The 12,936-nt window shown below is 53.7% G+C and overlaps 1 protein-coding gene across 2 annotated transcripts in view; it reads right to left on the bottom strand.

The window, feature by feature from the left end:
- HOXD4 (homeobox D4) overlaps window positions 1–12,936 on the bottom strand; it is a 17,183-nt gene extending 4,247 nt beyond the window's left edge. The window contains exons 1-2 of one of the 2 annotated variants that reach the window (XR_006820352.1): window positions 11,369–12,936; window positions 10,371–10,806 (exon numbers count right to left, since the gene is read on the bottom strand). Coding sequence is in view for 1 of the 2 variants with exons in the window: in XM_046019839.1 (XP_045875795.1) it covers window positions 10,466–10,806; window positions 11,369–11,801 (774 nt within the window). In the remaining variant the exon portion in view is untranslated. Of the gene's footprint in view, window positions 1–10,179; window positions 10,807–11,368 lie in introns of those variants that run through there. The other variant, XM_046019839.1, reaches the window with a different exon arrangement.

The following is a 12,936-nucleotide window of genomic DNA, read 5'->3' as shown; positions in this document are numbered from 1 at the left end:
CACTGTGGGTGCCTAATGGGTGCCTGTTCAGGTCAGGCCAAAGGAGAGTCACAATCCCCCCTCTTGCATCTGCCCTGTGCAATTTGTCGACTCAGTAGTTTGCAAACACTAAACCATGCAGGAGAAAGCCCCACACAAAGCGATCTGGTCCCTTCTAAAGACCAGAGCACGAAGCCATAAGCCTTTGAAGTGACCTTTGGCTCACACGGCAATAACTCACCCCTTAATGAACACCCAACGGAAGCGCCTCAGAGAGATCCCGGCCTGGTAGGGCTCCTAATATCGCGCCGGGGGCTTGAGCTTCCAAGCCAGTCTCAGGCCCGGGGCGGGGTGGGGGGGGCGGCCCGGAGGGCTGTGCAGCAGGGACACACTTTACCCAGGTCCTAGAACCTGACTGGTGGACCCCGAAGCCACTTTATATGATACATTCATGGGATCGGACATCAACTTCTGCCGCTTGACTGTTTTATTTTATTTTATTTTTAAAAGAGGGTTCTTTGAAAGTAGGATCTTCCCCTCAGAAGAGAGCTAAATTGGGAGGCCACCAGGGCCAGCCCTGTGCTGCCTGTAGCTTTTGTTTTCCCAGCCATGGAGGAACAGGGTAAGTGTGCTCCTGGGTGCTCTGAGATGCCCCATGCACCCTGTGCTCTGGTGCAGGAGGCTTGGGAAGGGAAAAAGAAAAAGGACCCCAAGGGGGACAAAGTTGGGCCACCCAGAATCCCCGCTGCCTTCTCAAGCTGTTTCCTGCTCAGCCCACCCACTGTCCAGCCCAGGCCCAATATCAGCCTCCTGCTTGCCCAGAATCGCAGGCTGAACCCGGCTGGCTCTGGTCCACCAGCTCAAGTACCCTTTCCACAGCCAGAAACTGGGGGAGCAGGAGGTAGCCCTATCTGTGAGCTGTCAGTGAAGAGCTGGTCTGAGGCAGACCCAGCCCTATACCCCAACCCCCACCAGCATCCCCCCCCCCAAAAAGTCTTTAGGATAGGGAGCCTTGGTGCGGATTATTGAAATTTTCGGGGAAGTTATAAGTGAGTGCTCCATGGGGCCAAATGAAATGCTGCTCGCAGTAATTGGATTCAGCTGACTAAGTTGGCAGGCACGCTGCTCCAAGGCAGCAGGCGAAGAAAAATGTCCAGCGACTTTAAGTTCTGATGGAGCCAAGAGCAGGCGATTGACAAAACAACTTTCCTGCTCTCCTTTAATGGCGATGCCCTTGGAAGTCAGTCCCTCTCTAGCTGGGGCCTGTCCCAACTTAGGCTAAAGGTCTGCTCCTTGCTTTTTGGGACCCTTCCCTACAGAGGCCCAGTCTGGCCCGGCTGTGTGGCATTCTCCTGAGCCCGGAGCTGCTCACTTGGACTCATGGAGCTGCTTACTTGGGCACTGGACCCGGGAAAAACCCCAGGATGAATTGTCCTGTTCTCCTCCAGCCAGGAGCCACAGGATCCAGTAAACAAAAGGATGCGAGGAATTTAGAAGCCAAAATATGATTTAGCTTTCATCCTAGGTTCTTCCGGGAGAAGAACTCAGGAGCCCTGAATCTTTTCTCTGACACTATGGAAGTCAAAACCTAGATTAGTGAGGGGGCATGTGGAGGAGCCTCTCAAACTCTTCTAAGTAGTTTAGGGGTTCTCTTGAATTTGGGGGAGAAAGCCTGAGTAGCACTTTAATCTCTAAAGGAAAAAAAATATTAAGCCAGCAGCAAGAGATAAAGGCGTGCGTATGTGGAGCTAGCTCCCAGAACAATGCAGGGAGCTGGCTGGTCACAGAGTTTATTTTAAATACATATAAATCAACCTGCCTGTGCCCAGCCAGGCAGCCCAAGACACGGAATTAATATGATGCTCCATCTTACTTTGGCAGTGACAGTGTAAAAAAGTTTCTTTTTATTCATTTCATTTTCCAGCCCATTCTCATAACTGCACATTTACCCCCAAAATACTTCCTCCAGCCCCCGACCCCCTCGCCAACCCTCTCCTCAAACTGCCACCTCCTCCCTCTCCAACCCTACCATCAGCCACCCCCCAAACCTGGCAAGGTAGTGTGTCCTCCTAACCTTTGGGTAGGCGGGGAGCACCCCCACAAAGCGCACCTCCTTACGATTAATCACCGTCCTCCATGTATATGTAGAAGTGTATCTAGGTCTACGCGGACTGCCTCACCAATTGGCAATAATCAAGATCACAGATTACACAAAATAAATCATATTTAGTATCCCATTCAGGGCAGCAAGCAGCCCGGCGCCCGAAGATTTCCATTTTGTCATGCAATTGCTTACCTGGATCCCAATTTATCATAAACCTGGTGTCCTCGGCCTCAGAGGGGGCGCCAGTGGGGGGCAGAGCTAGCCTTCCCCCTTTGTCTGCAGACAACACTGTCCCAACCCTGGTCTTGCGCGCTCGCAGACGCGGCCATATACCCGAGCACACAGAATTCCCGGTAGAACGGAACCAGGCTGAGGTTCAACTACCAATAAACGCAGGAGGAACGAGTTCGTAGTCCCCGAGCTGGCTTCGCCCGCGCTGCGCGCCGTCGGTCCACCCGCCCGCCTGTCCGCTCTCAGGCCCAGAGCGGCGGCCACCCGAGCCCCCACCCTCTCCTGGGTTCCTGCCCAGCCCTCCCAGACCCCCCAGAGCTCGGGGTTTGTTTTGCTTTCGGAATGTGGCCCTTTCTGGATTTGGAGAGAGCCCCGGAAACCCCCTCATAGTCGGGAAATACAGACGCTGCCTTCAAATGCGAGCATATTTGTTCACGTGACCCCGAGGGAAGAGTGTACTGATTGAGGCTGAAACTTTCACGCCATCCAGCCCCGGAGCGCAGCCAGGCCTGGGGGCTTGGAGGAGGGGCAGGAAGCGTGGGATCTGGGCCCATTCCCCGGAGCAGACACGGGTGGGCATGGAGCGGAAATAAAGTCCCCGTCTCGCTGGGGACCAACCCAGCCCCAGCCTGGCCGCTGGCAGTGGGATGGGGGCGCTGGAGTCTCTCCCCCCACGACCTCTGACCCTGGCCCGGCCTTCCACCGGACTGGCCCACGGAATGGAAATTTTAGTGGCTGCCTCTCAGAGCCGTCTCCGGAGGCGGCTGTGGAGCATCAGACGCCCAGGCTTCCCTTAGCAGCTCCCCAGCCAGCCAAGCCCGGTACCTCGCATCCGCACGCACCCAGGCAAGGCTCTTGCCTAGGCAGACGCGCTGCTCTCCCCTTCCCGGAACGAGACAATTAGTTGTGGCACAGCGGAGGCTCCGGCCCTAAGGTGGGTGACTCCAGCTCCCAGACCAGGCCAGACACCCCGGGGGAACCCCACTCCCCACTCCCATCCCCCACCCTCACCACTGCTGGGTCCTCGGCTCGTTCAGCAGACGCGGCGGCGGGGCCACCACTCCCGAGAGCCAGAAAAGGCGCCTAAGCAGCAGGCCAGGCCGGTAGCGGTCTCCCTCTCCGCGCCTTGCGCACTCCACTCGGGCGCCGCGTGGCCTGGAGCCGCCGAGGTGCAGAGCGGCTGTTTGCCGAGACCTGCGCGCCTCCCAACCTGGGCTGGGCCCACGGAATCCGCAGGCCCCGCGACTGACAGGCCGCGGCTTCCCGCTTCCTGCGGCGCCTCCCAGAAGGCGAGCAGCCTGCGGTATCAGTCCTGGTCGGGCTGATCTGGGAGTCAAGGGAGCTTCTGTTTAGAAACAGCACGTCGGGACCTGTTCCCAGCACTCTCCAAGTGGTCGGGCGGAATTTACAGTCACAATTCTACGTGTGAGAAAGAGTTAAGCTCCCAGCCAGGGTGAGCGACCAGCCTCCAGGTCTGAGCCTGCCAAGAGCCACCCTCTTCCCATGGCCCTCTCCCGGCCGACCTGCACCCCGGAATCCCGCACCACGCGGGAGTCTCCACCCCATCCCCGAAGTATCGTTGTCATGGCCAGTTCTGCTTCTCAGTAGCATCGGGCATGGAGCAGATGCCCTGTCACCGCTTGCAAAGTGTCCGACAGGCGAAAGAGAGCATGAATGTGCTCGGCAGCCCCAGAAGAGCCAGGGAGAAGGGGGTAAAGTCCTCCTCATCCCCCCTTCAGAAGCACAGAAGTCCCCGAGGACAGGTCACAAGCTCGAGCCCCTAGACCTGTCAGGAGGCTCCTCCTTTTGTTCACCTGGCCGGGCCTGGCTGGAGGCCCACTCAGGACGCCTCTTGAGGCTGGGCTGTAGGTGCCCCCAGCTCACCCCCACCTGGAGGATCCTGCCCCCCAGCCTCCCTCCAGGGGCCGAGCAACGGGCCCGCAGCAAGTGTTAATCTCCTGCCAAAGAGGGGGGCCGATTTGCGGGAATTTGTCTCGAGGAAAGGATCTAAGCCTTCTTCAATCGGAGCATATGTTCATAGAGCAATAAACCGGAAAGATTTACAGTCCTCGCCCGGCCCCCAACAGCCTCGCACCCTTTCAGGAATTACTTACGATGATTTATCACATCAACCCGGGCAATTGTCACACTGATAAAATAGCCCGGGCCGGTGCCCGCCAAGCCCAGGACTTGGGAGACTGCTGGCTGCCGGACTGCCAGTGGGGCTGGGCAGGCTTTTGTGGGTTCCTCTCTGGGCCTACCTGGGGATGTTGAGGTGGGTCGGGGTGGGTGGGGTTGGGGAGGGAGGGGAGCAATTCTCATTGAGAAAAACGCAAGCAGCTCAGAGAAAGCACCCGGAATCTGTGTCGGAGTCGCTTGCAAAGCACATAAACATTTGTCATCTTTGAATAATTGAATTAATGTATTATTGTTTGAATGTATAATTCATAGCGGAGGAAACTTTGTCTCTATCCTGACGGGGAAATATACACAAACCAAAAAAGAAATCAAAACATACACACAATCCCCAAACAACTACCAAACACTGCCAACTCCAGCTAGCTAGCGGAAACCATCCTCAAAGCCAACGGGAGCGAAGGAGGCGAATGGAGGCTCTCCTCCCCGGAACCGGCCCTGAGCTGCGAGTTGGAGGAGAAAGTCCGCTGCTGTCCCAACCCAGAGCCCCCGGCGAGCTGGGGGTGGAGTGGGTGGGGTGGGAGCCTAGGGGCTAGAGGGACCTCAGGGCTCCTTGGAGGGTGGGAGAAAAAAGGCTAAAATGGGAGGCGACAGGACAGATAGCCTTTGCACCACGACTTGGCCGCTCCCGCATATTCCTGCCCCAGGCTTCCTTTCGCCCCCGGGGTCTCCCACTCCCGCGGCGGGGACTTCTAACCCGCGCCTTTATTTTAGATCTTCGCCCAAATTAAAAATACAAAAATAAAGGGGAAGAAGGGGAAACTCTTTGCGGGGGTGACAGAAGCAGCAGAGCTTGGGTGGGAACGGAGGGGAGTGGGAGAAGCAACTCGGAAATCATTATCTGTTGGTTAAAACCTGCCTGGGGTAAAATTTCAACTCGATTTTATAGCCTTCTATTATGACGCAAAGAAAAATTTACGACCCTCGCTTGAAAAGAGGGCCGGGGCCTTTTCTCACCGGTTTAAGAATAGGCAGCAGATGCCGTGACAGCGACCATTGTTCCCGGTAGACACAGGCGACCGGGCAACCTCGGCCCGCGTGCGCCAGGCGCGTCCCCCAGCCGGGCGGGTTTTAACAACTCCTGTTGTTTCGGAGCAGCTCGCGCGCACCCTCGCCCCTCGCCCCTCGCCCCTCGCACACCCCCACATGCTCACACACACCCTCTCGCGCGCTCGCAGACACACACTCGGCCGCTCTCAGTAATTTTTCATAAGTGCAAAGCTTTGCTGAACCAAAGGTCACCATCCAAGCCACTAACAACTTCTCGCCGGCGCGCGGTTCCAAATCAGGAAGCAAAGGGAACTATTTGTCAGCGGCCCTGACAGCTAAGTTCATTAAGGGTTTAAATCTGAAGAAATAAAAGTCGCCAAAATATTTACCTGCTGGCCGCGCTCCCGCGCCCGCCACTGGGGGCCCGAGGGTGGAGGGCTTGGGGGCGCCGCGCGGCCCCCCTCGGCGGGTGATATTCTTGGGATCCCTGCACTTTCCAAGTCGGAGAGAGCCCTTTGCGTGGCAGATTAATGACGACTCCGTGTTTCTTAAGGGACGTGCTGAATTAATTATTTCGCCAATCACGTGGTCGGGACTTGTAGAAATCTATTCTTATCATCTTCCTCGCACTTTGAAAATTCTCCGGGTTATGAAAGGCCCTCCCCCGGCTGCCGGCGAGCCCCGGCCGCCCAGCCAGGCGCGGGGGGCAGGGAGGGCTCCCCAACATGGCGGGCGGGCGGGAAGCGCCGTCTGCCGAGGGTCCCGATTTACTGTACTGTACTCAAGCGGGCTCGGCTATGGACTCGCTTCCTGCTCGTCCCCGCCGGTGATTCAATACACACCACGGTATTGATGTATTGGTGGGCACAGGAGGAGCCATTAACCAGAAGACGGGCAGAGGACAATCATAAAATGTGTCTGAATATTTAAACTTCTGTCTGCACACTTATAAATACACATGTCCACGCGTCTGAGGCGAGCCCTTCCATATATTAAGGACACATGTCTGATTTTATGCATTCTGCTCATTTCCTGTCGCGAGCAAGCCCCCCCTTCCCAGCTATTTTGGGACTCCTGTCTTGGCCCACTCTTCCAGGCCAGGCAAAGACCAGAGAAAGCCCTCGTGGGAAAAAAAAAAAAAAAATAGCGCACGCCACTTTTTATAGTGGGGGGTGTTTATTGTCGTCTCAAGGGCGGAGGGGGCTCCAGGGGAAGGAGGGGCGGGTGCTGGAGGCCTCAGTGGGGCTGAACAGCACAGGAAAAGTAGGAGTCCAAGACTGGAGGCCAGAGGGGTCTGGTCCCAGTAGCCACTGGCCAGTCCCAGCTTGGCCCAGAACCCAGCACTCTTCCAGAGTTGGGGGGGGGTGGGGAGTCGTGCAGGGAAGTCTCTCTCCCACCACAAAACAAAGAGAGACTGAAGGGTTCTAGGGCTAACCTGGGCCACACAGAGAGCCAACCTGGAGCCTCTTTTTAGCCTAGGAAGTTACTTATTTTCCTTCCAAAATAATAATAATAATAATAATAATAATAATAATAATAATGCCCTGCAGCCTGAATCCAAGCTTAGGCGTCTCGACGCCCACAAAATATGGTGGCCAAATGGGAGTGTGTACTTGTGGGGGAGAGGTCAATGACAGATCTGCTAACCCTTACACAGTTTAACCTTCACATGTCAGGCACAATGCAGAAAATAATAAAATAAATTGTTTATATCGAATGTTAGCTTTTAGAAGACTTAATGAAGAATGCTTCTGTGGAGGCACCAAACAGGATGGAAGTTTCGCTACACCTTTTTATTATTTCAAATATAGATCAATGAATTACATCAAAACTACAGGCAACAATTAGTATAAATAATACTTTAATCAGTGGTAGCAGAACAGTGGTCAATTCTATTAAAAAAGCATCTTGTGTGAACAGACACCATGGGGCTGACTGACAATGTCATCTCCCAACAAAAGGCTCCAATGGACAAAGTGAGATGGGAGTCTGAGGAGCAATGTCTTCAGTAAACACTTCACTCCTCCCCAGTCACGACCCCAACACAGTTTAAAAAAAAACAACCACCAAAACAAACACTTCTGGCTCATATTTGGGGGAACAAACTGGAAACAAATAAAAGCAAATGGGCACTGTGCCTTTCCACATCTAGGTTTCTCCAGAGTACGTTCCCAGATGGAAACTCATTTCCTTCCCTTCCCTGGGTGGTGGTAGTTGCGGGGGAGACACTGCTTCTTCCCTGCCCCACTCCTGTGGGCCCAAATGGACGCTGGGGTCCAATTGGGACCACAGGGTTGAGGGCTGCCCCCTGGGCCATCCAGGCTCCATTAACATTTCAAAAGACAATCCCTGGAAACTGAGGAGAACTGGGACTTATAAACAAAGAAGTTGTTTCTCTGACTAAGTTACTTTTCAAAGTAGCGGGGCTATGTTTGAGAAGAAGCTCGGGTTTTCTTCATCAAAACATGCCTCTTGGCTTTCCTGTGGGGTATAAATGAGGGCAGCTATGCAGTTTTGGCATTTGGTCTAAAGCTGGAGTGAATAACCTGAACTTCTGGAAAGGGGGAAATCTATATAATAATCTTTATAATATACATGTAGTTTGGTGTTGTGCAAATATATTCTTTTTCTCCCTCCCAAGGAGAAGGTTTAATATATTCACAGATTTGGGCTTTAGGAAAGAATCTTAGCAACTTTCCAACTTGCTTAACCATAGCGGCTCTTTTCAAATGCTACATCCAAAGACTGCTCTCCACGTTAGAGGGGGAAAAAAAGAAGAGAAGGGTAGTTAGAGTCCAAAAGGTTAAGGGTTTAGAGGTCAGTCCTCCCGGCTGAAATACAGCTAATCGAATAGAAAATTTGTCCTCTGGATGAACCTGATTCTGTAATTTAGCCGAACTTCAGTAAAATACCTTTTCAGCTTCTCAACGTGAGGGCGTCAGAAAAAAGACGTCTTGACTATGTATGAACTCTTTGCTTTTTGTCATAGAAACAATGATGTGAATAATGCAGGAATATCCATCTTTAATATCCCGACGTGGCGATATTCAAGTATTGCCATGTGCAAGTCTGAGAGCCAGGCTCACCCCAAGGAGGAACAAAGAGCTGTCCCCAGGGTCTAATACAAAAGACCAAGGCCTGGAAGATACTTTAGAGAAGTGGAATTTCAGCCTAGGGACTCAGTGAATACCTGCTCTCAGCTCTCAGGAGACACCAAAGAACACGCGTGCAGAAAAAGTCTTTTTTCTCCTTCCACCTAAATATATTTTTTAAAAAATTATCTCTGAAACTTCTGAAGCATTTTGAAACACTGAAAAAAATAGCTACAGGTCTGAATCTCTCTTTCAAGCTCATTCTTCTCCCCCACCCTCTTTTGCCACTTTTCCGTAGCTACAACCAAGGGGTTTCTTTTTGGAGCCTGAGGCTTTGGGGTTTAAACTTCCAAAGTCTTGTTTCATTTGAATATATGAACTCTGGCCATTACCTTTGACTCTTTCCCCCTTATCCTTAAGGGTCAGTATTTTAGAAAAATGAGCTTTGAACCCTTCTCAGGCAAGGCATAAGAAAAATGACTGAAGAACATCACTCCTGTTGTTTGAGAGTGATTGTTCTTAACCCACTATTCTTTAAGGCAAGGAAGAGGGCCTGAAACTTTTATACTTTGACAATTTCTGGTTCTAATTAATGTGTTGAGGAAAAACTTCCTTACATTTGTTTAAAAAATAAAAACTTCAGGGAAAAAAAACCCTAACACCAACTTTTGTGGACTTCTAGATTCAATTAGTTTTCTCTCTCTTTTTAAAGCAAGATTTCCCCTACTTTCCCACTTCTTCCCCACTACATACCCCCTCTCCCATATAGGCCGTACACCAATTCCTATTTTTTTAAAAAACTGCTATATGGGTTATTTGGAATCCAGCATTTGGAATCCAGTTGGAACAGAAAATTCAGTCATTATCTAATGACCCAGAACATAGAGGTTTTGTTTTCTTTCCCCAGAAGGAAAATGTTGGACCATTTGTTTCTTTCTTTCCCCTTTTCTTTAATCACCCAGAACTAGTTGTAAGCACAGTGCTGAAAAAAGCACACGTGGAAATATATTTTCAAGAACTCAACTTTGAGTTGACCCTTTCCTTTCCTCTAAAAGGGTTAAGGGCCCCCTACACACATTTCCGGGGAGTGGGGAGGGGGTGGAGTTCAAAATGCCACTTACAGCCAGAAGTTAGTCCACACATCTCTGATTCTTCTCCCTGAAACTCAGCCCCTTTCACCTTCTTAAGATTTTTGGCATTAAGATGTCAGTTATTTCTGTACCATCCCCCAACAAATAAATATTCAAGCAAATATAATCTAAACATAAAATAACCCGTTTCCACTTTCTTCTTAGACTCATTTCTTTGGGCCTGGGGCCACTGGGAGCAAAATACTCTTTTTTCACACTGGAAATTATACAGATAACCAACCCAGAAAGTTCAGAAATCCTGGCCCACTTCTCCTGTTTCCACTGAAAGCACCTAGTGCAGGGTGGGGGCGGGGGGGGGGGGGGCAAGCTCCTGCCTCAACTCCCCCACGTTATTAAACCACAAAGATCCCTGGAGGGGTGGGGTGGGGGAGAATGTTCAACTTCACACTGGGATAAAGTATCCCACCTTCATTTGCAAATTCAAAATCCAACAGCAGAGATTTTCATAAGTTTAATAACTCGCCAAGGTTTATGTTCTCAGTAGCTCCTGCCATATGATAATGTACTTAGGGAGAGAATCCCGCCCCCCTCCCACCCCCATTCCGCTCCAGGGAGGGGGCTGTCCTCAGGCAGGATGCTAACCTAGTCCGAGGGCGGCCTTCGAGTCCCAGGTCCACCCCACAGTACCTTAGAGCCCAGGGAGGTGACAGCAAGCCCGGCCTGCCCCCGCAGCTTCGGCTCAGCCGGGAGCGCAGGGAGGAATGGGCCCAGGGTCCCCACTTCTATAAGGTCGTCAGATCCGTGTGGTGGTCCTTGGCCAGCGGCTGCAAATGCTGGCCGGGAGCAGATGAGGAGGAGCAGGAGGAGGAAGAAGAGGAGGAGGAGGACGAGGACCTGCCTTTGGTGTTGGGCAGCTTGTGGTCTTTTTTCCACTTCATCCTCCGGTTCTGGAACCAGATCTTGATCTGGCGCTCGGACAGACACAGGGTGTGAGCAATTTCAATCCGACGGCGCCTTGTCAGATACCTGTTAAAATGAAATTCCTTTTCCAGTTCTAGGACTTGCTGCCTGGTGTAGGCCGTCCGGGACCGCTTGGGCTCCCCGCCAGTGTAGTTGGGGTTCACTGTGAGACAAAACAGACAGCACAGTCAGGTCAGCGCCCAGCCACTCGTTAGGCCCCTTGCCACTGCCGCTCACTTCCTGGCGCGCCCCGAAGCCCCGCCGCCCTCCCCGCACACTCCCCAGCCCGCTCCCTTCCTCCCTCCCGCCCTCCCGTCCTCCCTGCCCAGCTCGCGCACACACGCTCACTCCCACCCACCCTCCCACCCACCAACTCCCCCAGGCTCCCCGGGAGGGGATCCCCAAATGTGCTCCCATCTCCCCGGCCCGAGCCGCGAGCTCCAGAATTCCCAAGCATTGGGCAATCCCCCCTCCACTACCAGGTTCCCTTGCTCTGAAAATGGAGTCCTCCCCCACCCCACCCCCATCTCCACCCCCTTTTTCGCCCACAGCCAAGCAGCCAGCCACATGGTCCCGGCCTGCTCCCTCAGCTATAAAAATTTATGGAGAGAGTAATTGCAGCGCCCATTGAAGCCCCACATGCCCCCACCCACTCGCACCCCCTCCTAGGGGCCCAGGCCTCCAGGCCGGGGTGGGGACTGAGAGGTCGCTGGGCCTTGCCTTACCGGAATTCACGTGCACCTTCTTCATCCACGGGTAGACCACGGCGGGCTGCTTGAGGGCCGTCCCGGGGGGCGGCTGCTTGGGGCCGCCCGGCTGGCTGCAGGCCCGGGCGCTGGGCAAGGGCGCGGGCGGGGGCGCGGGGGGAGCGGGGCACGGCTCTCCTGGGGCTCCGTAGTGGCTGCCGGGGCCACTGGCTTCTTGCCCGTGACCCCGCGGGGGCAGCGCGGAGCCGGGCCCAGGGCCGCCGCCGAAGGTCTGCTCACCGAAATCGGGCCGTGGGTAGAGCCCCGGGGGCTGGAAGTCTGCACCCTGCACGCCACCACCGTAGTAGTCGGCGCCCTGCTCGCCTAGGTAGCCGCCCTGCAAATACTCCTCGCACGGAGGGAACTTGGGGTCCACATACTTGGAGTTCACCATATACGAACTCATGGCCATTAATTTCAGAAGGTAGAAAATACTAATTTTTCTCGTGTTGTCTTTTTTTCTCCTTCCATAGGGCCCTCCTACTTGCTGTCAACTGAATAAAGTTGGTGGCCATGTGACCAGGCCAGCCAATAGCGAGGGAGGGAGTTTATCACCGGGTTGGTGAGCATCTCATAATTTTCACAAATTTAACTAAATAACATACGTGTAATCAAGTGACTCGCCATGGCACATTCGAAGGCCCCCACCAGATGTTAATGTAGTTCTAGAGTCCCCAGCACCCTCGTTCCTGGCAGGTAATCCCAGCTTTTGTCTGCCACTGACTTTGTTAACCTGGAGTGCCCTCTCCACTGCCCCCACCCGCATGAAAACAGCCCCCCAAAATGGGTACAGTTCAAGGAGGGGGATGAAAGCCCAAATTTGTCAGGCTGCAGAAAACTACCAGGCCGGTGGGTGAGGCAGCCCTGGACTTAGGCAGAGTACCCCAGGCAGGCAGGGCTCCCGCCCGCGGGAACGGGGACTCTGCCATACAAAGGCCGAGTCCTGGCTTTGTCTTCGTCAGGGTCACCCAAAAGTTACAACAATCTGGCTGGCCTGAATTGAATCAGGCAATGAGTAACTGCCAAGCTTTCTGTGAGTGCCTAGGCTGGAGCGTTTCTGGCCAAAGCCCCTCTCGCAGGTATGGCAAGACTGCCACCCACAGCCCCCCCAGCTGCTGCAGCTGAGGGGTGGGCTTGGAAGCCGCGGATGGACCCTCACCTCACCCAGACGGTCTCCAAAGGACCCTGCACCCCTTCTTCCCAACTGGCTTTTTCCCACCTGGCAGTCCCTGACCAGTGAGTCCCCCTCACTGGGCACCCTCTGACCTCACCTCATACTCCCTCAGGGCAGAGCTGGGGCTGGGGCTACCTGGCCTTCCACCTTGCTCCCCAGTCCCCCAAAACCTAGCCCTTTGGCCCTGCATTCATGCAACCAATTAAAGGATTACACTGGAGCCTCGGAGGGGCTTCTCCAGGCAAAGACTCCATTATGTCACCAGGCTCAGCCCATCCTCCTGGAGTCTAAGGTAATGCAACAGAAAGAAAACTGACCCGCGCCGCTGCCTCTGGCCTCTGCTTCCGACTATGGCCATTTCGGAGAAACATGA

This window comes from Meles meles, chromosome 9 (assembly GCF_922984935.1).
Source record: "Meles meles chromosome 9, mMelMel3.1 paternal haplotype, whole genome shotgun sequence".
NCBI lineage: Eukaryota > Metazoa > Chordata > Mammalia > Carnivora > Mustelidae > Meles > Meles meles.
Note: the sequence above shows the minus strand (reverse complement) of the source record. Positions and strands in the feature narration are given on the sequence as shown.